This window comes from Pangasianodon hypophthalmus, chromosome 14 (assembly GCF_027358585.1).
Source record: "Pangasianodon hypophthalmus isolate fPanHyp1 chromosome 14, fPanHyp1.pri, whole genome shotgun sequence".
Classification (NCBI taxonomy): domain Eukaryota; kingdom Metazoa; phylum Chordata; class Actinopteri; order Siluriformes; family Pangasiidae; genus Pangasianodon; species Pangasianodon hypophthalmus.
Genome location: NC_069723.1, coordinates 22,175,070 through 22,202,634, shown reverse-complemented (window position 1 = coordinate 22,202,634; position 27,565 = coordinate 22,175,070). Strand labels below are relative to the sequence as shown.

Here is a 27,565-nt window from a genome sequence, read left to right as displayed (position 1 = left end):
TGTGTATTTTGCCCCCAGGTAAACCCTCACAAATAGGATCAGCCATATGGCCAATTTAGAGAGAGGGATTTTCAACATGAAGGAAAAGAAAGACACAGTTATGTTTATCTGAGCTTGAAATAATGAGTAGAGGCAACCGGCGATACAACAACCTAAGCAAAAACAATAACTGAAATAAATCAGCCGTGATGGACGCATCGCTGAAGTTCTTCACGCCGCAGTCGATTACAAGGCGGGTCACACAGCTCTGAGGAAAAAAAGAAAAACTATTTACGAAACAACTTCCTCATTTTCTTTTATTTCTCTAGAAAGAAGAGACCACAGTCTGACCAGTGTTCCCAAAGCTTGTGAATTTGTCGAGCTAACGTTGACGAAAGACAGCTGCTTTTCACATCCAGCGTTCAGAATTTACATAAATGGAAAAAAAACTCACATACACACAGGGACGAGCGACAAAAATATCATATCACGATTCGTAAAGACATTTAAACGATGCATGACATGTACGATATATAGGTATATTAAGAAACTTCTAGCAAAATTTAAAAAACAAACAACTGTGAAAAACTGTGTTTGATGCTACTTTTATATAACGTGTAGAAAAATAACGTGTTTCTTTTTAAAATCAAAGTCTGGGTGCTGTGCTTGATGTAAGTCGCATGTAAGTCTAAAACGTTTCAGAAGCACGTCGTGTGTTGTGCTGATGGTGGTATAACCACAAACTCATTTTGGCAGGATGAGGAAATGTACAATATCACAATTGTTTTTCTCACCTATACAGTTAAATTAGTAAGTGTGACATGTTCGTGAGTTTCAGATGGACGTCAGACACCAGCAGGAGCCGTGATGACACCAATTTATTACGTAATCATTTAAGGCACAATCTATTGCCACACAATCTTTCCATATCAGTAACGTTGTACACTTGTGACACTAAAAAAACATCATAGCTTTAGTGCATCATCTCATGCCTAATTAACACAGAAATGGAGAAAAAGGAAATACTTATAAAAAAAAAAAAAAGGAGCATTTTACAATTTTAAAGATTTAGTACAAAATTTAATGTGTAATCAACTTCAAATTAGTATGGATTTATAAAAAAAAAAAAAAAAATTAAGTATAAAAAGTCTGTGATATCTCATAAAAGTGTATTATGACATAATTTATCATGATATTGATATATCCATATTGCCCAGCTGTACGCAGATAGAAATTTACAACCCTTAAATGACTCTTCGTTTGTCCTGAAGGGCCTATGTAGAACCCTACAACCCTATCAGCGAGCATTCCAGAGACACACTGAGAGACAGAGAGAGAGAGAGAGAGAGAGACAGAGAGAGAGAGAGAGAGAGAGAGAGAGAGAGAGAGAGAGAGAGAGAGAGAGCACATTATTTTATCGCACCAGCAAAAGATAGTTCCTCATTATTAATACTACTCGGGGCCTCTATAGTTCCACATGTTTTCAAAGCCTTCCCAGTTTTAAATCTTAAATCCAGCCATATCCTCACATTTAAAAGATTTTTAAAAACAGCTCACATCACAAACTTGAATTGACTTGACAGAGAGAAACACAGAGACCACAGCGAGAGAGAGAGAGAGAGTGAGAGAGAGAGATGTAGTAAACTAATAAAGACACATTGTCAGAGGTGCACTGCAGTTTGAAAGGACTCGCATGCTTCACTTCCTGACCCTCGCTCTCTCCACACACCTGCTACTGCCAGCAAGTGCACAAGCTCTAATGCAAGTGAGCGAGCGTGTGTGTGTGTGTGTGTGTGTGTGTGTGTGTGTGTGCGTGCGAGTGTGTGTGCTGTTGGGGTGGCGATAGCAGCAATGGGGAAGGTGTTGGACACAGATAACGGCTCAGGACTCCACCCTGCGCTCTCATGTTTGGTGGTTTCCCCCTGCTCTGTCTCTGGAACCTTCACATTCAGGCCACACTAACACACAGCCAAGTCTGAAAACACTCTGTTTATGTTCACCAAAAGTTTCCCATCAACTACAGAAAACAGCATGTTGTGTATCAACACGGGGTGTCTGACCCACAACCTTGGCGCCAGTTCCATCATTTTCATTTATTTGTTTCATTATTATTTATTTTCAATATTATTTATTTCATTTCAAGCATGCAAACAGATGTCGACAAAAATACGACGTCACAGTAAGTTCCGCCATCTTGGAATTCACATGATCGCACATGACAAATCACATGTCCGTGTTTTCCATTCACAACACAGTGGTTTCAGATTTAGCTCCTTTGGAGAAAGCGGATTTGAAAACATGCGTTTTCAGCGGAAATGCCGTTTTAGTGCGAGTGGAAAAGCACGAGGATAAGACAGGATGGCGTTTCATACGTGTGTGTGTTAGTGTGAATTCAGATTTCTACTACAAACTAAAATACCGGTTCATACACAATGTTAAAAAGTTAAATTCAGGCATTTTTCCAGCACTTTTAAAGCGTATAATCCGAATTATTTGCTAGTATAAACACAGATTATGCCCTTGTAATAAACAAAAGAGCAGAAACAGGCAGTAATTATATTTCTAACTGCGCTGAATAACATTATCTCATAATCTAGCTGATGTTATAATGTCTCTGGAGACTGTTTCGCACAAATGATAAACATCGAAACATTAATTATTTCCTTATTTATTCATTGTTTTTCCAACCAATTTACACTGAAACGTCGCCACTGTTAAGAACATACTCAGCACTCAAGTCTCACAATGACAAATTATGAAACTATTAAACGTTGTAAATATAGCAGTGTACAAAATATGAGCATTATTATCGCTGCTGGAGACATTAACGCATTAATGGTTTTCAGAGATCAAAATTTACTTGATTTCATTGTCACTTTTTAAAGAGAAACACTATTATTTCCAAAGGAAAAAAGTTATTGGAATTTTTTTTTGTTCAAGGACAGTTAAGCAACTTCTCCTTGTTTCCTGTAATTGCGCTATTAAAGGGTGCCAATACTTTTTTAGTTGACCTCTCTGCAGTCGTCTTCATCCTGACATGCTTAATATATGAGTATTTAAACTGTGTTTATAAAATACTATACAATCTCATACACTGAAAAAAAATCCTTTAATTTTTCCAATTATGTTTTTGTTAAATCAAGCATTCTCCAGTCATTTATAGAAAATATTGAAGCGTAATAATCCAAACATGTGTAATGATGCTAATTCAAGACGTTTCAGGCTCTAAGAGGAAGAAAGCCGTCCAACTGCATGCTCAGTTTGCCACTTCTGAAGGCCAAAATAAATGCTCTAGACGCTAGACAGATAGCTCTGAGTGTCTAGGGAGCGTTCTGGCTCGAGACGCTTCCAGTAACGGCAGCCAGTCACTTCCCTTCTCTCTCTCAGCTCCACGCTTGAGCACCAGCTCCGGATTCATCGCTAATACAATACGGCTCACGGTGCTGAGGGACACACAGATACATCACCTAATCACCTCTGTCTTCTGCCTTCCTGACTTTCACGGCTACATGCGTAACAATTCTATACGTCACTTTTCACATTGCTGTTATTTCAGCAGATCCTCTGTTGAGGTTTATCCAGTCCCCTGCGTTTATCTCAATTATTTAGAAGGACCAGAGACTCGCTACGGCATGAAAGACAGTCGGTTAGAATACGCTGAATGTTACAAACTTTCGTAGAAGCATCTGTTCAGAGTCTGTGGCATTATTCCAAAGTGTTCATGTGAAGCGGAACAAAACAGAACCATTACCCACAAAATGAATTTCTGACGACAATTCAAATAAATCTAATTAATATTCAATAAGAAAGGTTCACCAGAGTGCTAGTCCGTTATCTTACAGCCCAAGAGCGTGCAAATGAACGCTGGTTAATAACGGCCTGGGATTAAGGAAAACAAACTATTCACTGATGCAGAGATGCTGATACACTGCTGTCAGCTACCGCAAGCTACTAAAATGAACTTTTTTCCTCCATTTTTATTTTTTCTTTTGTTTTAGCACAATATCTCAAGAACAAGTGGTTGAATGTTTACAGGATTTATATGGAATTATTATTACAAACAGCAGATGAACTGATTGAGTTTCAGAATCGATCCAAACAGGGTCAAGGTCACAGCAAGGTCAAATGTCTGAAATAGTTTTACATCAATAGCTTCCTTCCTGTTTGAAGTCTATTTTAAGGGTATTTCAGGGACACAAGTTAGTAACAAGAAGGACTAGACTTGTAGGCGGTCATGCCTCGTCCATGCCATTAGCATCAAGTTCTAACTGTTTTTTTCTAGAAAGACCTTCCCATGCTATTTTTATGCCTCTGCAGCCAGACAGTAATGGCTTTATGTGGTCAGGTTGTCCGTCCTTGCGTCTGTCTGTCTGTGATTCTCGTTAGTGCAATATCTTAAGAACTAGTGGTTGAATGTTTGCAGGATTTACACGGAATAATCATTGTAACCGATTCGATTTTGGAATTGATCCAAACAGGGTCAAGGTCGAATGTTGTGGGTGGCGGAGACATCCCCGTCAATGCCGCTAGCATAGAGATCCTCCGGTTTACTGATGAACAATCCTACAACACTGAAACGCTTGTTTGTTTATAAAGGTCTGTTAATACAGCTGTACAATATATTTGATGCGTCTTATTTTATTTCGTTCGTAACCATGAGCTAATGATTAACGGTTAAGCATTAAACAGTAAATGCTGTCACTGTTCAGTCACGTTAGCCGCTTATCCAGACTTTTCTTTAACTGGACCTTTGCAACTTTTAACTGAACATCCCTGTGTTATACTGTAGATTAAACACGGGGCGGGACTACAAATATATCACGATTACGTAAAGATGTTTTCATAACACGCAACATCTATCATGGTATTATCTAGCTTTGTTCAGGTTCACGCTGGAACACACACAACACACTAGAAAAAGCAGCAAGTCCAGGGGTTTTCTGCTATTGTTGTTTTAAACTGTGTTTTACACAATGCTTATTTTTAAAAATGTATCAATAAAAAGGTATATTGCATAGCTAAACAAATTAGTGAACCCTCGATGTGTCAATCTTTCTGAACTTCCACATGTAATCTTAACTGGAACCTTTGAAATCAGTCAAAATAAAATACCAGATTTTGCAGTTCCATCACATATATTTGACATTTAATTACAAAACAACAACAACCAAAAATAAATTGTCCTAAAAAAACGAACCAAAACAATGCATCATTGAGGGCTACGACAAACAAATAGCTAATTCACAAGACCTTCTATGATGGAAGTCACATTATTTCAGACTAAGAGCATCAGATTTTAAGAAAATGTAATTATTTAACAAACGTTACAAAACTTACTCGCTGACATGGTGACGTTTTCTGGAAGGAAACGTTCATTTAACATTTATGGGCGGAGTCTCCAGTGTCAGCGCTATGCAACAGTCAGCGAGGCAAGTTTTTGTTGTAAGTTGTTTCACGGATGTTCCACAACATGGAATGTAGCTATAAATGGATAAAGTGTACGATGTGTCATTCTTTAATAAATGAGATATTGTAATCGTTGGCAAACTGCTGTGGTGTAAGATTAATAAAACACTTCATTCCTTACTAGAATAAATGAGAACTTGTTTATCAGAGATGATTCCTTTAATGTAGTTAATTATATAAGCTGGTAGTTTATGAGTAATAACACAGCACGTTAATATGTTCGAGCTTTCACACGTCCACTCGCTCGCTACACGCCCGTCGTGAAGCCTCCACAGAGACTCCTGGGAAGCCGTGTGTAATGTGGGAGCAGATGTACACGGGCAACATGCTGATGAGAGTGTGAAGCAAACACTGACTCAGACCTCCTGATCCTCGGTTCCTAGCACTCAGTGAGATCTCACAGCTGAGAGCAAACATGCAACTGGAAAGAAGAGTCTTTCACACTTGCGCTTTGTGATCTGGAAATCAGGCGTCCAGCGTTGTCAGAGACGCCACGGACACGCGACGGCCCGGATTAGGCTTGTGTGATTGAACGACTTAATCATCTCTACGCCATGTTATACTGCCACGATATCCAGTGATGTTTACTTATATTATATTATATTATATTACCATTTTGAGTAGGAGCTCAACATCAGAGTATGCTAGTACGAGTTATGGCTCATAAATACGCCAAAAGAGCAGCGTTTTTCTACTCAATAAAACGAGACATTAGCCAACTGACTGGAATGATCTGTTTTGAACTCTCCAATATTAACCAACATTTCATGGAAGCTCCGCCCCCTTCCCCCCCATCTCATATGCTGTCGTCGTGTAGTGCGCTCTCGCCTTATGTCAGGCTAAACGGACAATGTTTTGACTTCATTTATGTGAAATTCAATCTATCAGTGCATGTTCGACTTAGCTAACACTAGATAAAGGAAATAATTAACATCACTTAGCTATATTTATTAGAAATGCCACCGAAACGTTTGGCCAAAACGAGTGGTCAAAAATGGTACGGTACTAAAATTTAGACCTGAAAATATTAAACAGACCTACAACTCAACTTGTGTGATATTGATTTTTTCTTGCTTAGTAATTTTGCATTTTAAAATATCTCGATCTCGATATCCTAGACCCGAAAGAGGCAGGAAAATGAGCATTTCCACCATTTCAGGTTTAAGGAGCGTATGCAGTCAGGAGCTGCGACAATCATAAAACTTCAGCTGGATGGTGGATTTTTAAGTGATTCTGCAGCTTTATGCAGTAAACAGTTTAAAAAAAAACATAATGGTGCATTTTTTTATATAATCTTTTTACAAATCGCTTGTCTAATGTCCACATGACTGACGTTTTCACTGTTGATGCTGCTCACAAACAGCAGGAGACCAAAAGAGACACAGCAGGAGAGCGCCGGTCAAAAAGTGCACTTAATCACTCTCTAATTATCATCATCATTAACATTATTTGTAAAGGGGTTAGCTCTGACACTTCCTTGTAGATCTATTTACTCTTTTAGGGTCACGATCTTCATGCTTTGTCTCTTGTACGGTGAAAGAGAAATGTTTTGGTGGCATCCCTAATAAATTTAATGTCATAACGTTAATTAATGATAAATATATACCTGTCTGATGATAGCCAAGTCGAACACACACTGTTAGATTTTAATTGACATTAATAAACTCAAAGTATTCTCCATTTACCTTTACAGAAAGCGAGAGCGCCCATGAGCTTCTCCATGTGAGTTGGGGAAAGGGGGCGGGGCTTCCAGGCCATGTCAGTTAATACCAGGAAGTTCTAAACATCTGCATGAATTATTCGATATTCACGTGTTGATTGGCTCATCTCTCGTTTTATTGAGGAGAATAAGACTGCTCTTTTGCCAGATTTTTGAGTCATAACATGTACTAGTGCACAACGGTGTTTTTGTAGAGCTCCTACGCAAAATGCGTAAAGATTGCAGGTCTGGTAATGTAATGTAATGTAATGTAATATAATATAATATACAACAGTTAGTTCCGGTCCACTAATTTGATTGGTCAAGCGGTGTTCCAAGAGTGTCTATATTTCCTATTCCCACACTGGGGTTTATACACACGTTTCACTGTGTGCGTCAGTCCGCTCGTCCGTGCTCGCCACGTAAAGTTCCACTTCCTAATTCGAAACGGTTCCTACAGTAGAGTTAGCGACATCATCAGATGACATGGTAAACGATACTTTACAGGAATATAACTTTCCATGCAAAACATGAAAGCTCGTCAGATGAAGATGAAAAGAAAGAATGGGAGCCAATTTCACCAGATGCACCTTTAACAGGAACGTACAAATCAACGTGAGCTAGCTAGCCAGCTAGCCGACGGGCTATAAAGCGAGAGTGGCTTCTTCGGGATCTATTTCCGCTAGCGGAGCAAAAATGAACAGAACGTTTTGCCATATTCTGTCCAAAATGTCACTTACTCAGTATTAATTTTTTGTTTATAACACTGTTGTATAATATAATATAATATAACAGGTGATAAATTTCACTGGATATTGTGACATTGTAATATCAAATCAAATTTTATTTGTCACATGCGTAACCATACACAGTACAACTTGCAGTGAAATGCTTTATACAACTGTTCCGACATAAAATAAGAAAAATATAGAAAAATATATACATAAAAAATGTGTATAAGAATAGATATATAGATGTATATATATGAATATATATATGGATATCATGTAGAGATGATAACGTCGTTATCTAACACAAGCCTGTACTACAACAAAGTGTTAAATCTAACACTTTACAAATAACCTGAATGGTGATGATAATTAGGAAGTGAGTAAAAACACTCGCATGCACCAGTCAGCGTTCAAACGCTTTAAGAAGCATCATGAGGACACAAGACAAGCGATTTGTTAAAGGATTGGTGAAAATGTCTAGTTTTTCTCTCTTTTTACGGTTTAATGTGCATTACTGTGCAATCACCTAAAATCCATCATCCAGTGAAGTTTTCACAATTCCCACAGTTCCCGATAATATTATTACACCCTCCCCTCCTCTCATTAAATCTGAAATGGTGGAGGTGCTGGTTTTCCTGTGTTTTTAAAGCTATCGCTTCCGGAAGATTAAATCATTTATCCTGATTTTTTTTTTAAATCATAGGGAAAAATCAGTATCGTACAAGCCGAGTCTGGTTGAGGCGTGAGGAAGCTGATCTGAAGCTGTCCGTTTAGCTCTCGGAGCTCAGCAGGACGTTAAACGTGCGTAACCCCGGTGTGGGTGTAGGGAGCGGCCGCAGCTGGCTCTTCTGAAAGGAACACAAACAAGACTTGGCTTGGCTCAAGGCGGACTCCTCATTTCTGCTTTGAATGGGTGGCAAACAAACCAGACAGAGGGCCAGACATATTCAAATTCCATTGTTAAAATAAGCAGCATACTGGGAGATATGGTTACTGCATCCAAATCCATTCCTATTCCCCTCAAACACTGAACCAGGGCTCCATGTGAAGACGTTAGAAACGCGCTTCTCCTAACTGAAGCCTGAAATCGGGCCACACTTCCTTTCCTCAGCCACTGAAACCTGCATCGCATTCATGTACAAGTGGATTTCACATACGATCAAAGAAAAAAAAAAAAGAAAGAAATGAAAGAATGAAAGAGAGGAAGAGAAAGTGATCTTGAGAGAAAGCAAAAACAAAAGAGAAAAAGACACAAAAGTGAAAGGAAAAAAGCGAGAAAAAAAGGTAAACAAAGTGAGGGAATCTGAAAGAAAAAAAAGACAGACAGGAAAAGTCAGAAAGAGAGTCTGTGAGAACAGAGACAGAGAGACAGAAAGAAAGAGGATAAGAGAAAGGGTAAAAGTGAAAGACAGAAAAAGTTGAAAAAGAAAGCGCAAAGAAAGAAAGAGACAAAGAAGGACAAACAAAGAGAGAAAAGAGAGAAGAAATAAGTGTTTTAGAAAAACAGTGAGCAAACAAACGATCAATAGAAGGAAAGAGGAAATGAGAAAACTGAGAAAAATGAGAGAAGTGTAAAAAGACAAAAAGTTCAAAAGAAAGAAAGAAAACATTAATAAAAAGATCAACAGGAGGAAAGAGAGAAAATGAGAAAACTGAGAAAAAATAATAGAATAAAGAAAGAGAGAGAGAGTTGTAAGTGGTAGTTTGGGGAATAAATAAATGCTGTAAATATCAGACGGTCTCTGTGCAGTAAGTGTAAAAATGTGTTTATAAATCAGAGGAGAGAGAGAGACGGCTCGGAGGAGAGAGAGACGGCTCGGGGGAGAGAGAGAGAGAGAGAGAGAGACATGTCAGAGGAGAGAGATGAGTCAGGGGACATAGAGAGACAGGTCACGGGAGAGAGAGACAGGTCAGAGGAGAGAGAGAGACAGGTCAGAGGAGAGAGAGAGACAGGTCAGAGAAGAGAGAGAGACAGGTCAGAGAAGAGAGACAGGTCAGAGGAGAGAGAGAGAGAGAGACGGGTCAGAGGAGAGAGAGAGACAGGTCAGAGAAGAGAGACAGGTCAGAGGAGAGAGAGAGAGAGAGACGGGTCAGAGGGGAGAGAGAGAGAGACGTGTCAGGGGAGAGAGAGATGGGTCAGAGAAGAGAGACATGTCGGAGGAGAGAGACATGTCGGAGGAGAGAGAAGGGTCGGAGGAGAGAGACGGCTCGGAGGAGAGAGACGGCTCAGAGGAGAGAGACATGTCGGAGGAGAGAGACGGCTCAGAGGAGAGAGACATGTCGGAGAAGAGAGACATGTCGGAGGAGAGAGAGATGTCGGAGGAGAGAGACATGTCGGAGGAGAGAGACGGCTCAGAGGAGAGAGACATGTCGGAGGAGAGAGAGATGTCGGAGGAGAGAGAGATGTCGGAGGAGAGAGAGATGTCAGAACTCAGAGGAGAGAAAAGCGTGGAAGCTCGACTGATTTCTCTCAGTGTGCACTCGCGACTAATCACAGCACACATTCAGAGGAACAGCGTCGAGTGCAGCTTCCACACCGCTCCAGAAATATATAAATAAAATCACGCTGCTTGTCTCACACAGTGCAGTGCAAACGCTTTAACTCGGCCCACACTCCAGCCTGATTGTGAGGAGCTGATTAATCACGTTACTCCAGTCACACGGAGCACTACAGCAGCTGCAAAGCAACATGGGAGCCAACGCTCATCTGCCTCCGCGGCAACCGTTCGCTTTAAACGCCGCGCGTCTGAGCCTCGTTATTACTGAGATCTCGCACGCTTAATAAACGCAATAACTGGCTGGTGACACATTATTTAATCTCCATTCTGGTTTAAATTAACAAACACATTTAACTAATTAACAAACTGCAATGAAGGTTGTAACTGGGGCGGGAAAAAATGTTCTCACAAAACAACAAAAAAGAAATGTTGCTCGGTGTTAAACAGCTCTAACGGTGACTGCACCGTAAAAGACTTCAAAACAATTTACAGGTAAATGTATTTCCATCCATAACAGTCGTATAAAATGCATGTGCATGCTGTTAAACACAGGCATGAAGCAGGTAGTGACATTACACTGTGTGTGTGTGTGTGTGTGTGTGTGTAAATATCAGCATGGAGCAGCAGGGGATTTGTCGGGGTGTGTGTGTGTGTGTGTGTGTGTGTGTGTGTGTGTGTGTGCATGCGTGTGAAGTATTCTCCTTATCCAGTGTAGCGTAAATACTTGTACACTCATACCACACACTGAACACACACTCATACCACACACTGAACACACACTCATACCACACACTGTACACACACTCATACCACACACTGAACACACACTCATACCACACACTGAACACACACTCATACCACACACTGTACACACACTCATACCACACACTGAACACACACTCATACCACACACTGAACACACACTCATACCACACACTGAACACACACTCATACCACACACTGTACACACACTCATACCACACATTGAACACACACTCATACCACACACTGTACACACACTCATACCACACATTGAACACACACTCATACCACACACTGAACACACACTCATACCACACATTGAACACACACTCATACCACACACTGAACACACACTCATACCACACACTGAACACACACTCATACCACACACTGTACACACACTCATACCACACATTGAACACACACTCATACCACACACTGAACACACACTCATACCACACACTGAACACGCACTAACACCACAAATTGAACACACACTCATACCACACACTGAACACGCACTAACACCACAAATTGAACACACACTCATACCACACACTGAACATGCACTAACACCACACACTGAACACACACTCACACCACACCCTGCACACACACCGAACACACACTCACACTACACACTGAACACACGCTGAACATACACTCACACCACAACCTGCACGCACACACACCCTGCACACACACCCTGCACACACAACCTGCACACACAACCTGCACACACAACCTGCACACACAACCTGCACACACCGAACACACACCGAACACACACCGAACACACACTGAGCTGCTGAGAGAGATGCAGATAAACGACTCTCTGTATGGAGAGTGGCGTTTAATGAGACGGTTAAAATAAGCATGAGGAATGTCGCAAGTGTCAGGGCTCTAAATGGAAAGGTTCCCCCTCTAGCACAGGGCTTTTTAATTAACATGGGGGGGGAGAGAGAGAGAGAGAGGGAGAGAGAGATGGGAAAGAGAGAGAGAGAGAGAAATACTACAGAAAGGGAAATTTCAAATACATGTGAAAAAGACAGAAAAGTTGGAAAAGGAGGATCAAAGAAAGAAGGAAAGAAAAAATGACAAAGAAGAGAGGAAGGAAGGAAGAAAGAAAGAGTGACAAAAAAAGGAAAAAAGAGGGAAGAAAAAAGTGTTTTAGAAAAACAGTGAGAAAACAAAAAAATCAATAGAAGGAAAGAGAAGAAATGGGAAAACAGGTAAACATGAAAAGAGTAAAAAAAAGACAGAAAAGGTCTAAAAGAAAGAAAGAAAGAAAGAAAGGAGAGAGATAGAGCAAGTGACAGAAAAAAAGAAGAAAAAAGGAAAGTCGATTAGAAAAGCAGTGATAAAAAGATCAATAGTAGAAATGAAAGAAAATGAGAAAACTGAGAAAAAAGAGAATAAAGAAAGAGAGAGAGAGTTGTAAGTGGTAGTTTGGGGAATAAGGATAAAGCTCTGGTGTTATAAATGCTGTAAATATCAGACGGTCTCCGTGCGGTAAGTGTAAAAATGTGTTTATAAATCAGGACTGCGCAGAATCAGAGGAGAGAGACGAGACAGAGGAGAGAGACGAGACAGAGGAGAGAGACGAGACAGAGGAGAGAGACGGCTTGGAGGAGAGAGACGAGACAGAGGAGAGAGACGGCTCGGAGGAGAGAGACAAGTCAGAGGAGAGAGACGAGACAGAGGAGAGAGACGAGACAGAGGAGAGAGACGAGACAGAGGAGAGAGACGGCTCGGAGGAGAGAGACAAGTCAGAGGAGAGAGACGAGACAGAGGAGAGAGACGAGACAGAGGAGAGAGACGAGACAGAGGAGAGAGACGGCTTGGAGGAGAGAGACAAGTCAGAGGAGAGAGACGAGACAGAGGAGAGAGACGAGACAGAGGAGAGAGACGAGACAGAGGAGAGAGACGGCTTGGAGGAGAGAGACGAGACAGAGGAGAGAGACGGCTTGGAGGAGAGAGACGAGACAGAGGAGAGAGACGGCTCGGAGGAGAGAGACGGCTCGGAGGAGAGAGACGAGACAGAGGAGAGAGACGGCTCGGAGGAGAGAGACAAGACAGAGGAGAGAGACGAGACAGAGGAGAGAGACGAGACAGAGGAGAGAGACGAGACAGAGGAGAGAGATGGCTCGGAGGAGAGAGACGAGACAGAGGAGAGAGACGGGTCAAAGGAGAAAGATGGGTCAGAGGAGAAAGATGGGTCAGAGGAGAGAGATGGCTCAGATGAGAAAGACAGCTCAAAGGAAGGAAGGAAGAAAGAAAGAAAGAAAGAAAGAAAGAGGTAGTTTTATGGAAAGTGGAAAGGTTCCCCTGTTAGCCCAACATTCTTTAATTAAAATCTCCAGTCTCAGTCAATGAGATGGTGCTCACAGTGTAACCTCTAGAGCCAATACCACACTCACGTGCACACACACGCATGCACACACACACACACACACACACACACATGTACATACACACACACACAGCCGGCATGTCGCCTAGACTGTTCCACACCATTACAGGTTCTCAAACGTGATTAAATCTCAAGGAAAAGTGAGATGGGGCTGAAAGCACTCTGAGCCTTTATGAGCTCAGGGAGCCGAAGCCAAATAATATAAAAGAACGACACTGAACGAGAGGAAAACTGAGAAAAAGAGATAAAGAGAGAACAGAGAGAAAAAGCTGAGGCAAACAGAAATGCTGGAACAGTTCCAGAGTCTGTGCTGTCGAGATCCAGATGAAGACGAGACCCAGAGGAGCAAGACGGAGACATGAAAGAAAGAAAGAAAGAAAGAACACTAAAAAGGCAAAAGAAAAAAATAAAAGAAGTGAAACAAAAGTAGCTAAGTAAATATGAAAGAGGAGGTAAGTGTGAAAACAAAAGTGAAAAATACACAAGAAAAGCAAGAAGAAAGATAAAAAAAAAGAATAACATTTAAAAAAGAAAGAAAAACAGGAAAATACTAAAAAATAGCAAAAGTAAAAACTTAAAAGTGAGAAAGTAAAAACAAGCAAAGAAAGAAAGATCAGAAAGCACAAAAGCAAAAAAGAGAAAGAAAAACAGAAAAATAGTAACAAGAGGAGATAATTTGGAAATCGTAAAGACCAGTAAGACCAAGTAAATAAGATAAAAGAAAGAAAGAAAGAAAGAAAGAAAGAAAGAGTAAAAAGTGAAAGAGAGGAAAAAAAAAAAAGTGTGACAAAGCATAAAAGTGAAAGTAAAAGATGAAGGTTCAAGAGGAGCCTGACGGAGATGGAGACAAAAGAGTTAACCTGCATCTCTCTCTCTCTCTCTCTCTCTCTCTCTCTCTCTCTCTCTCTCTCTCTCTACACTTCAAAGGTTAGCCGTCGCTCTACTTGTGCTGTGGATCTGCCAAGCACAGGGCCTCTCAAGACCTGCTTCTGCGGTTGCTGTTTAAAAAAAGAAAAGAAAAAAAACCCAGAACAGAACACAGCAGAACCTCTCTCATCCTCTTGGACCAGCTCGGCTCTCCACTCGTCTACCACACGCTTCAAACCCAGGAGAGGTGAAGATCACACACCTCCGAGAGCAGGTGACGCAGATTTAAACCCTGACTCTGTACATCACATAAAGCAGAGTTAAATGTTCTATAATTACACACACACACACACACACACACACACACACACACACACACACACTGTATCACGGAGAGATAATGGACTATTGTGAACAATGGCATCTGGAATGTAAGAACAAGAAAGGAGAACAAAAGCATGGTGTGTTTTTTTCTTCCCCGGCTGTCCTGCTATCACAACGTATAATCCAGAGGCTGAGGTGAGAAACCCCGGAACGCAGCACAGTTAGAGTTCTACCGCGAGAACCCCGCTATTAACGCCAGAAAGTAGAGCCGTGTCAAACACAACACACTGCACTTCTGTTATAATGAGTAACGAGCTCAGTCATTAATCAGCACTTCCTGTTAAATCCTATGGGAACACCGTTTCCAACTGTGCTAAAGATCTGTAATTAAATAAGCATCCAGTAACGTACCACTCAAAAACTGTAGCTTTCACCATTTCATTCTAACGACACGATATACGGCTTAAAAAGTGAAAGAGAGAAATAAAAGGACAGAAACATAAAAATACTAACTAAAAGTGAAGTAAAGGAGATAAGTGTCAAAACAACAACTAAAGTGACAAAGAAAGAAAGAGGGGAAAAATAAAAATAGTAAATAAAAGTGAAATAAAGGAGATAAGTGTAAAAACATAAAAGTGACAAAGTAAATCAGTTAAAGGAAACAAAGAAAGAAAGAAAGAAATGAAATCTGAAATAAACATGATAAGTGTGAAAACAAGTGAAAAAGAAAGAAATAAAAAAGAAACAAAAAGAAACAAAAATACTAAAAAGTAATAAAGAAAGAAAGAAAGAAAGAAAGAAAGAGGGGGAAAAATAATAGGAGAGAAAGATAAAATAGTAAAAAAAAAAGAAAAGTAAAAAGAGGAGATAAGTATGAAAATATACAAGTAAATAGGAGAAGCTACAGAAAGAAAGAAAGAAAGAAAGAAAGAAAGAAAGAAAGACAAAAGAAAGAGGGGAAAGTAATAGGAGAGAGATGAAAATAGTAAAAAAAAGAAAAGTAAAAAAGAGGAGATAAGTATGAAAATATAAAAGTAAATAGGAGAAGCTACAGAAAGAAAGAAAGAAAGAAAGAAAGAAAGAAAGGAAAGAGAAACAGAAAGAGTGAAATGAAATGTGAAATGTAAAAACGTGATAAGTAAAAAAACAGGAGTGAAAATGAAAGAAATAAAAAAGAAACATAAAAAGAAACAAAAATACTAAAAAGTACAAGAAAGAAAGAAAAACAAAAACAGTAGAAAAAAGTGAAAGAAGAGATGAAAACCATACCATAAATGACAAAGTAAATTCGACAAGCAGAAAGAAAGAAAGAAAGAAAGAAAAGAAAGAAAGAAAGAAAGATAGGAAGTTATAAAGAAAGAAAGCCACAGATGAAAGCACTGTGAGGGAAAAATGCAACGCGGTGTCTCTCGGGCAACTTGCTGACAGCGCTAGTGCTAGAAGAGTGTGCAGAAATGACAGATCACTTTTATTTTTACTCAGGAGTCATTTTTCTGTTTATAACATCATCAGATTTTATTCTACAAACACAAAGAGCATCAGACGCTGCAGTCTGGGCTTCTCGATGTGTGAAATGGCTGAGTATCATGTAAACGTTTTACTGTAAAAATACAACTTCTCTCATTTTTTCCATCACTAAGTACAGATCATGATTCTCTCTACTGTAGTTCAGCCGTTCTGCTAATTCTCATTCCATTAAAATAAAAGTAAATAAAATCATAAACTACATTAACATATTGCTGATTCTGATTGGTTGTTTTGTAGCATTGACATCATCTTTATTGAATATAGTCCCGCCCACTTCAAACTGACCAGAAGAAAATGGCAGGAAATAGAAATTCAGGAATCTTTTAACTGATCTTAAATTCAGCACAGAAGCTGTAAATTACAGTAAGAAGCTAATTATGAAAATAATCTGGTAAATGCTTCAATAGTAACTGACTCGCTGATCATTCTGGATGTCAGGTGCTAAGTAAAAAACAACAAACACCCAAAAGCGGAGCTGAATCACCAGTCAATAGGGCATCCTTTAGCCGTTTGGTGCACAAACAACGCCGTTAGTTTAAAGACATTACGGGGAAAAAAATCACTCATGGTTTGGAATTTCTGCTCGATCTGAGCCTTCTCTAATGACCGGGTCAACGAGACTGCGCGTGTAAACATGCACGAGTCATGTGGGCCACGATTAAGAGATCCAGACGGAGATATGATGTGGCCTTTCCAAGCAGCTGTAAGACGAGTTGGAGAAGGAGGTTGAGCATGGCTAATGTTAGATAATGTTAATTAAGCAGTTGGCTGTATGGAAAAGCTAATGCAAGCCATATATTACATCCAAATTACATATACACGTCCAGCTGCTAGACATCAGTTATCATGATGTGATTGCTGTTATTGTGCGCTGATCTGTCAGGGGGTGTGTCGCACAGCACATTAACCCACGTGACCTTTGTCTAGCACTCATACTACACCATGGTTGTATTCATAGTTACAGCACTGCTTCTCTATCGCTGCTTAAAATGTTAAAAAAGAAAAAAAAAAAGAGTTTCAGAAATTCTATAGCAAGGAACTACAGGTTGATCATTTTTCAGATTTTTTGGGGTAAATTCCATCTATAACATGTCTTCCCTTCTACTGCAGTAATAGAAAAAAATCCAAACTCAACAGAAAATTTTTTTACCGTTTTGTCGCACTCACAGCCATCGCACTTCCTGAAACGTAGCCACTTTAATCAAAGCTTTAAGCTCCGCCCACTTCACAATCGTGTCGTTTCATATACAGCTGAAAAGCTTGTTTCCTGATACACTGTATGTGCCAATTTACTGTACGTTTCATGACATACATTGTTCAAGACATACATTTTGTTAATACCGTTATAAACGTTATAAATCACAATTGATTGGAGAAACACATGAAATCAATGTGTATTTTTAAAACCTCAAAATCTGTTTAAGATTAAAAAACAATCAATCAATCTCATTTTACAGATGATCCACATTTGTGAAATTTTACAAGTTCATTATTATCCATATTTAGATATATAGGAAAAGAGGAGTTTCTCAAAATGTTAGATTTATAGTAGGTTTGGGACAATTAACGAAAGAATCGGGAATCGCCGACAGATCCTGACTCTCGCAGTAGCTATCAAACTGGACGATTAAATTCTGATGTTTGTCAAAAAACGTAGCATCTGCAGCTTTAATATCGATAGAAATAAAGTAAGTTCACCTATTATGTATCCTATACAAACCTTAATAGCCTGCTGTCTGAGAAGAAAACGTCCTTCTCTGATGTATCTTAGCTTCCCGTGTCTGCGCTGCCGAACAGATAAAGCCGTGAACGCCTTCGCTCTCAAAACGAGAACGGAGATTTTAATTAAAATCAAACAGCGTGTTGTTTATCAGGGAAACTTCACTATACAAGAATTCAATAAGCATCTCTGCTTCTGCTCAACAAAGACAACATTCATGTGTAGTTTATATAATTTTATTTCAATTTTCTAATGAGTATACTTACAGCTAATAACTCGTTATGTTTATTTACAGTCCCAAATTCAGTTTTGCAGCATTCCTGACCTTGTTAACAAGTAATTAAGTAAAATCCTGACAAACTGCTCATGCTAGCAATTGCAGCTGCAGCGACTGGGAAACAGCTTCCAGTATTTCTTCCACCGCGTGTCTGCCATACACAGAAAATAATAAATATTAAAGATCATTATTTAGCACTGAAGTTAACAAATCATTTACTACTCTACAGCTAGTAGACTGTTAGCTGTCAGACATTATTCGAATTATAGCAAGAAAGATACTGGTGCAAAAAAAAAAAAAAAAAAAAAAAAAAAAGAACCAATTACACAAAAGCTAAATGCTCTTTTGTAACGCTAATCAACTTTAGTAGTTGAAAAAGTTGAACTAATTTTGTTTGGCGAGATTTCATTGACATTATCCCTTATTATCCCATTATTGCTGTCATTGCTAGCCCCTTGTGCTGCCTTCTTCGCCTCACTAACTAGCATTTACTAGCATAATTTAACCTGTTAACTAAACTACAGCAATATAGTCTGTGAGAGACTACACTGCTAATAAACATTTTGTCATTAAAACACATTTTTCAGTCTGCATTTACAAGCCTTTTGATCTTTAAGCATCGATATTCACCAGTTTGTAACTTACATTATGCTAGTTCATGCTAGTTAGCAAGCTAATGCTTTCCTACTCATCACAGTTGTCTATCAAGCAAGGGTTTATCCTAAAATTAGGATAGTTTGACAATGTTCTTTTACAGCAGAACAAGGGTTTTATCCTAAAGTTAGGATAGTTTGTTAGGATAGTTTGACAATGTTTTGTTACAGCTACTGTCATCAGTTAACTTCTAACTGAGATGCTAATCAGGAAAGACACAATTTCACAGTTAGCATGTTTCTCTAACAAGACGTAGTCAGAAAAAAATTCCCAAAGCATATCTGCAATAGAGACGTAGATGTCTCAGAGACGACTCATATTTTTTTCCAGAAGAGAGACTTAAATCCATAGCAAGTTATTTTAAGCACTGGATGATTCTGAATTTAAATTCTTCCTTGAGCAAATTCTATAAATGGCACTTGGGTATTTATAGAACTGCAAATGAAACACCTGCTAGAAAAGTTGTTCCTCCTCCTTCTGTTGTTCTAATATTAGTCAAATCTCACTCAGGCAGTTTCGAAATTAAATCGTGCATGAACAAGATTCCAGCAAGCAGATGAATCAGGATTCCCAGTTAACGTTCTGTTTTTCCCTTCACCAAGCTGTGAGCATAGATGGTTTATGGGGTTTTTTTGGGGTTCATAATATATGTGAAGTGGGGCATTTCCTTAAGCTTTAGTCGAGGAGCAGGGTGTCACTTCATTTCCTGTCTGCTAGAACAGAGCAGAAATGCTCATCAAGTATACACTATGCATTTCAGAGGTTACAAATCAATAAGCCATGAAGCTATTAAGTCAATCCACACTGCACGCAGACGAACGTAAATGATGCATACCTACTTAACGTTAAATAAAACACTGCGATCCTGTGCTGCAAACAGCCGTGTGTAGACACGTATGTAAAACCTGTGGGGTTATGAACAGACATTAACTGTGCAAATCAAGTGGTTTACAGCAGGGAATTAAATTTTAATTTGGAAAGCCCTGTTCCATCTGGACCGAACACGCAAAGCCAACACATGACACGCGTGCTCTCAGCAGCAGGGCCGAAGCCAATTTACTCAACCTTTCACAGCTGCACGCATCAGAGAGCACTCGCTACACTTTTAGTGCGCTCTCCAAAACCCACGCTCAGCAAATTACACACAGCCCAGCCTCGCTTTAATTCTCCGTTTACACTCAGTTACTTTCCCTTCGTAGCCCTGCTGCATAGACTGTTAAGTGCACTGAAGCTACCTATTCATGGAGATGTGTCAGAAAGCATCAGGTATATAAAGAACAAGCGGGACTAACTGTTAGTCACGCTTAGAGCTGAGAAACGTCTAAAACCGGAAATCCCCTACCTCGTCATACTTTCAGTAAAGGCTAAATATAAGTCACATATGCAGCGCTTAGTCCATCTGAATGGAATTCTGGTGTAGGGATGCGTGACGATATATGACGATATAATTCTGACATATTGTGATAAATTATATTGCAATACACCTCCCTAAGGTAAAACGGGTATCGCAAAATCTTTTTCAGACATTTTTCTTGTTCAAATTATGATTACAGAATCTGATATTAACTAAATATTAATATTAAAATATTAAAATTATATTAAAATAAATATTAAAATAAAATTAAAATTTTGTACGGAACCCTTCAAATTTTACTTTTAATATATTAGAATTCTTTCAAATTATTATAATAAAATAATTTAAAATTAAGTTTAAAATATAATTAAAAAATAATTTTAAGAATTTTTATAATAATTTATTTTTGTAGATACAATGCAAGGACTTTCATTAAATAAACTAATAAAATTAAAAATAAAAATAAATGCAACAATACTGTTTTGCTCGCATCTGTTTAGCAAATCTATATATCATGATACTTGTAAAATGTCATAAATAATACATAAAAATATCGTTTTTCTCCCCATGGTATGCTGATATGATAGTTTTGTCACATTCTCTGTAGGTTCTTTATGCAGGTGAGCAACAGCATTTAAGCGAGGTGATCTCGGTCCACTTGAAGTGAACACTTCTGCAGTAAGGAAGCGATCTGACACGGAATTGACTCGACTGCATGAAGTGAATCAAACATGCTGTGTGTTTTGGGTTTCACATTTTTTTGCAGATGTGAGCTGCTAAACTGAGCCAAAGGACAGAGCTGTAGTGCTGCAGAAATGCCATGTGTCCTGGATATTTGGACAGACAAACAACGTAAGGAAAATAAACCCTAGATGCGATAAACAAAACTGGTTATTAATATAATTACTGAATTACTATTGAGCGCCGGCTATGCGTTCTCTGTGCTTGGGTGATTTTTGTGATTTCTAGATGCGCAATATTTCTGACTAGTGAAAGTGTTTTATGAGGACACTTACAGGCCTACATGCTCCTCAGCCTCAGAAAATGGACTAATAGGTGTGAAAGCACCTTCAGTGAAACATCCAGGTTGCGCTTTTAGACTTTTTAAACCTACTACGGACTACTTGCATGTAATAACAGGATTATTATTGTTCCTCTCGGTTTGTTACATGTCCTGTAAGAGCTCAAATCGAAAATATTAACAAATCGTCGCTGTAGCAGGTCGCATTTTGAGCGAGGACATTCCTGTTCCCCCGTCTAACCAACTAAACCTGTGGAGGAAGCCCTGGATGGGTCCAGCTCTTCAGTCTGGATCTCTGGAGGATGGCTAAAAATACACCAGCAGAGAACAGGGGTGATTAAAAGCGGACAATGAGCAGCAGGAAGCGATTCTGAGGAAAGGTCAGGGGAAGATTCCTGTGGCAAAGGCGAGCAGGGTGACGGAAAAAGGGACGGAAGCTCAGTGGCCTCTCTACATGCCTCTCCTTACGGATGAATCCACACCATGTCTAAAAGACCCAGGCTTTATTCTGAGATTGATGGCACTCTGGATTTCTGATAACACAGTTCACACAGGCGCTGGCTTTTTGGGCCACTCTGACTCATGGGAGCTGAGTCAGAGCTGGAGGTACCGAGGCTGTCTTCCAAAAATAAATTCATCTTTATAGTGTGCAAATCTTACGTCACTTGCGGATATTTTTAACCAAGTACACTTCATTTATAAGGTTCCTGTGAGGCGCAAGTTGAGAGCATGTGAGATGGAGGGAAGGGGCAGGGCTTCTAGGTGGGGTCATTTAACATCAGAGATATCAAGACATCTGCGATACTGATATGTCATTTGGCTCATCTTACCATTTTACTGGGAAAAAAGCCTGCTCTTTCAGCATACATTTGAGTGACAACTCATACCAGCATACTCCGATGTTGAATTGCAAAGCTACGCAAAATACATAAAGGTTGGCAGGTCTGGGAATATAATATAATTGGAAAAAAGGTCACATACAGATGAGCAAATCATTATATCATTCAAGCCTAGTTGTAGCACATGAAAAACAGCTTTGTATCATTTCTATGCAATTAAGACTCTTTGCTAGAGCTCGAGCTGTTTCTTGGAGTGTCGCATCACTGCATGCTGTTTTCCCTATGGGAACACACCTGAATAACTCGCTAATTAACAGATGAGCTGAAGCATGCATGAGGAAACGAAAAAAAACAACACACTAGTACAGTCCAACATTTTACAGCTGAAAAGTGCTGCTGTTTTCTGAAAGGCTCGATTTCCATAGAGTTCAGTCCACACTTCTCAACAGTGTTTCATAAGCGTGCAAGAGGATGTTGATTCTAAAGGATATTTCATCAAACCTCAACACCCCTTCCTCCTGGAAATGACATATTAAAGACAAACTACAAGCTGTCTGATCTGCAAACACAAAAATACTCTCACTGTCTGTCTGGTTAATCACGTTTGCTCCAGAGGTCTGCATCTGCCCCTAAAGTGAAACCTGACCTCAAAACACACGAAACTGAAACAAGCAGGGTTTAAAATCATTTCTCCTAAATACAGTGATGCTCCCTCAGAGAGGCGATCTAGGCCAAACCACTCTCTTCTGTTCCTGTCAGAGCAGGTACAGATGTCATGCCTTGTGACCAAATTCCTCCCCATGGCTTACAGAAGCTTGGCTGGAGCTAGTCATCGGAAATCATGTGACTGGCTCGTAAGATGAACTACTAGATGTTCTAGCAGTGGTAGCTCAGTGTCTATCCATAGCTGCCTGGCGCTAAGTAGTCTAGTGCACGGTTTCTCACACTTTTTGCATCCAGGGACCCTTTCCAGAGTAACACAATTTCCGAGGACCCGCTTATGATCATGGAACAGATTTAATTTTAAGGACGATAGGCCAAATATGTACCACCATTTTAATCTATTCAAATTACGAAAGCTTTTCATTCCTGAACCTTCCACTCATCCAGATGTAGACTTGAAACTCTATGTTTCATATTAAAATCACACTTATAGTTAACATTATTTATACTTGTTTTTAGTTGAGTTTTAGATTAACTTGTTTCATTTCAGCTTCAACTTGTGTCAGTTCAGCTTACAATTATGATACCGAATAATAATCAAAACAACCTGGATACCAGGGGCTCCCTGGATATAAGTCACGGACCCTGGGATCCCACTTTCAGACCCATGGGTCTAGCGGTCACCACCGTTTTCTTTTTCTTCATTCTACAAGAAAAGACTGTCGCAAAACAAAAGTTTTTATTAGCAAAATAAGCTGCAGGCTCTCCTGTTCCACTCGTGCTATCACAACTGTCACCTCACAGCAAAACATGTTGAGAAAAAAAAAACACTTTAGCCACATTTGAATAACATCTTTTGTGTGTGATGTAAAGAAAAAACACCACAGCTCACAGTTAAAAGGTCGCTGACAACTTGCTAACTTTTTGTCAAGGCTGCAAACACAACATGTTATATTAGAAACTTTCTTAGAGAAGAATAATGACTATGGTTAGTCGTCTTCTGTGGAGGAATTTATACTAGTTTGTGTCTCTTTTAATGCACTTAACTAGTTAACTAGCTTGCCATACTACTATTACATTTTTTAGCTACAATTTGTAGCTGTCAGTAGGGTTGCTGGGAAACCAAAACATGAGTCCTGGCAACACATTACAGCTTGTCTAATGGGCTAGCTAAGGAATTTATGACTTGTCCATGCCGGTTAGTTGGTGTTCAGAATGTTATGGGTTCAGAAATCACAGAACCACCAAAAGAACCACTTGTTTCCACTTAGGTAATGGTCTCATCCCTCTAATGCTCATCTGCATGCTTGAATTGTGTCCTGTCCCCATTGTAAAGTCACTTTGGATAAAAGCGTCTGCCAAATGAACAGACGCAAATGGAATGTAAATGTAGATCACACGAGGGCAGCTGTGGTCACGAAAGGCCAGAGTCCAGTTTCAATAATCTGCCAAGCCTCCTTGTGGAGATCTATATTACACACCAAGTGTTTCAATTTCAGGCCCCCAAAAAGGACCTCATCCACCTGAGAAAACATAGATTGGATAGAGCAGATGTTGACTGATTAAGGGGGACCTAAACTTGGCAGAAAAACTGGTGCAGTTGGTGACCACTTTGCTGAACTCCAGATCTCCAAAACCACAGTTCGGCTCTCTCGGTTTCTTTACTTGGAAATCTGGTGAACGTTACACCTGCCAAATGTAAGTTAGAACTTAAAGCCTCATTGAAACTATGTCACCTGGTGCAATCAATAATTTTTTAGTACACCATAAACTCTAATATAGTGGCCAACTAGGCTATGATAGAACTTACATTCAGCTGGTGAACCTGGCTGCTGATGTTCAGCACAGTGGTCACCAACTTCAATACAGGAGATCAACACTTCTGCCAAGTTTAATTTCCCCTCAATCAGCCATATCTGCACCAACCATTCTGTATTTTGTCAGGTGGATAACGTGCTTTTTGGGTCTTGAAGTTGTGAAATACAAATGGGTTGTAGCAGGTGTGACTGAGGGGAACTAAACTTGGCAGAAAAGGTGATCTCCAGAACTGAAGTTGGTGACCACTGTGCTGAACTAGAAATGTCCAAGTCCACAGTACAGCTCCTTCATTTGCGCAAGATTTCTTTACTCCAGTCTTGGAGGCCCATTGCTCTGCAACGTTTTGGGGTTTCTGTACTCATAAACACAACTGATTAACAGATCCAGAGTACAAGACCAGGTGTGTCAAACTTAAAATCTCTGCTGGGCAATGGGTGTCCAAGACTGGAAATGAGAAACTTTGGTATAATGGAACTTCTCGACTGGAATATACCAGGTTCCTGTTTTGCTTTGCTGATAAGACAAGCAGAACTCATGTTGCTCCATCTGTTCAGTACCATCAACCGTTAACAAGCCCATCATTCCATCTCAGAACCAGGAAGCAACACCAACCCAAACAGCATTTCGATTAAAACAACTCACAACTTACCAGACCACGCCGAATGCCCCGTATCCGATAGGCCGATCAGGCTCGATGTCCAGCTGCTGCTGTAGATGGTGTTGATGGTGGTGATGGTGCGCCTTGATGGCTGCAGCCTGCACCTGAGCGGGCGCCGCAGCCGCAGCCGGACCAGGAGCCTGTCCGGGTGCGGGCGACGGAAAATATGGTTGCTGCTGCTGCTGCTGGCTCGGGTTGAGCATGACGGCGGCGGACGCATGTTGCTGCTGAACAGGATGGACGGCGGCGGCCGAACCTGGAGCGGGATGCTGCTGCTGCTGCTGTTGGAGATGGTGCTGCCCGGCGTGGTGGTGGTGCTGGTGGTGGATCTGGTGCGGAGGGGGCAGGTGCGCCAGCTGATGGTGGTGGTGTGGATGGTGGGCTGCTGACGCCACCGCCGAAGCACCTCCGCTGTACGCCGCCATCATTTTGGCCGCGTTAGCAGCCGTGGTCCCACAAAGAGCCATTCGCACTCTGGGAGAGGCTGGAAGAGGGGGAAGGATGTTGGGGAAGCAAGAAAACAAGATCCGAGGGCGAAACCTCACAGGCCAAGGTGATGAGAGAAGAAGCGGCCAGGGGGGTCAAGCGGTCATGGATCCAGTGGACTTGGATAGAGGCAAATTTAGAAAAGGAAGCAAGATGTCATATCAGCATGAGTGATAGAGTCACTCCCATTTTGGCCAGCTTTATCTTGCAAGATCTGACCTACTTCTGAGAAGATCCTTCTCTCTCTCTCTCTCTCTCTAACTTGCAGGCACAATGCCAAGCATTCACAAGATCCCTACTAGAAATGAACAACAACAACAACAAAAAAAAGAAAGCTAAACTAAATAAAAATTTGAAACAAAATAATGTTTGATGTGATGGAAAAACTCCCTCTCCCCCCGTGGTGGATGATCCAGTGCGCGGCCTTAGATCTCCCGCATGGTGGAGGTGGGAAGCACCTGGCCTCGCATCTGCTCCACCTTCGGCTTTATTTCCCTCTCCTGCAGTGTGAAAGGGGGAAACCGACGGATGTGTGTCAGCGTGGGGAATGCTGCATTCATCTTTCAGATCTCCCAGCTTGCCATGTCGGCTGATCCATGCACCGAGGCCGCGTCCACCGCCGGGACTGCATGCGGGGTTTGCAGGAGGAAGAACTTATTTTACGCACGGCTGGAAAGTCGACCAAATTCCCTCCATATATGCCAAATCGCTGCCTATGTGTGTGTATATATATCTGCTGATCCTCTCATCAATATGGATATTTCTTTTATTATTATTTGCTCGCGCGCAGGAGGGCTGGCACTCCGAAATTGTTGCTTGCGCTCAGGAAAAGAAACAATCCCAAAATATCACAAGTGCCAAAGCCACTACGTATCCAAAATCCCCATGGTGGTGATCAGAAACGACAGCAATCCCTTCCCCAGAAGGAGGAAAAAACAACAATTTCTCCCAAGGCAGCAGTCAACTTATTTTCCCCATCGATTCCTGTGTGTGTGTGCGTGTGTGTGTGTGTGTGTGTATGCGTGCGTGTTTTTGCTTCCACTACGGCGTCGTTAGTTATTGTATCCAAGCGCATAAATCATAAATCCGGTTTAGAAAAATATCCAGGAAATTCACCAGCAAAAGCAAAAAAAAACACATCCAGTGTTGCTGGCAGTGACAAAACAAGCAGTCAGTGTCCTCCTCGGCTCACCCTCTAGCCGGATGGTGCTGCCAGGACCTAAAGACACACACTCAAACTATGACTCGGTCCCAAATCCCCAGCTTGTTCCCTACACTCGTGCGCTACCTACAGGATAATAAGAATGAGCTTCCACGCGCTCAGTAAGTGCACTCCGATCCAACTAAACAACCTTTTGATATTCTGCCTCACACGGACATTGGAACGCCTTCCTCCCACCTGTGATTGAACGAGCTCTGACCAATCACAGAGCGAGTTTCGCGTTCATTGGCGCACGCTGGCCAATCCGTTGCCAGAGAAACAGGGACGGGCTGAACTGTTGAGTGCGAAACTGACGCCATTACGGCTCTAACTACGGCTGCGGGTTGTAACGCAGTGACACGGAAACCTTGAGCCGGAATGGCGCTAAAAGAGCGTCAGTTTCACACGGACGAGTCTAGGCGAGGCAAACCGACCAATTGTCAGCCGCCACTTGAAGCGCGTTTCTGGGCTGAAATGATTGCCACCATTCGCTGGCCAATTATTCTTCAAATCGTTGATGAGCCGAGGTAAAAGGTAAAGGGCGGCCAAGTTTGTGTGATCATGATTCATGTAACTTTATTGTCTTTGTCTGTGGATACAAAAAAAAG

The 27,565-nt window shown here is 40.7% G+C and overlaps 1 protein-coding gene across 1 annotated transcript in view; it reads right to left on the bottom strand.

Moving 5' to 3' along the window:
* Window positions 1-27,089, bottom strand: part of nlk2 (nemo-like kinase, type 2) — a 94,078-nt gene extending 66,989 nt beyond the window's left edge. Inside the window, exon 1 of the mRNA XM_026934778.3 lies at window positions 25,262-27,089. Within this exon, the coding sequence (XP_026790579.2) occupies window positions 25,262-25,737 (476 nt within the window). The 5' untranslated portion in view covers window positions 25,738-27,089. The remainder of the gene's footprint in view (window positions 1-25,261) is intronic.
* Window positions 27,090-27,565: the final 476 nt, after the last annotated feature.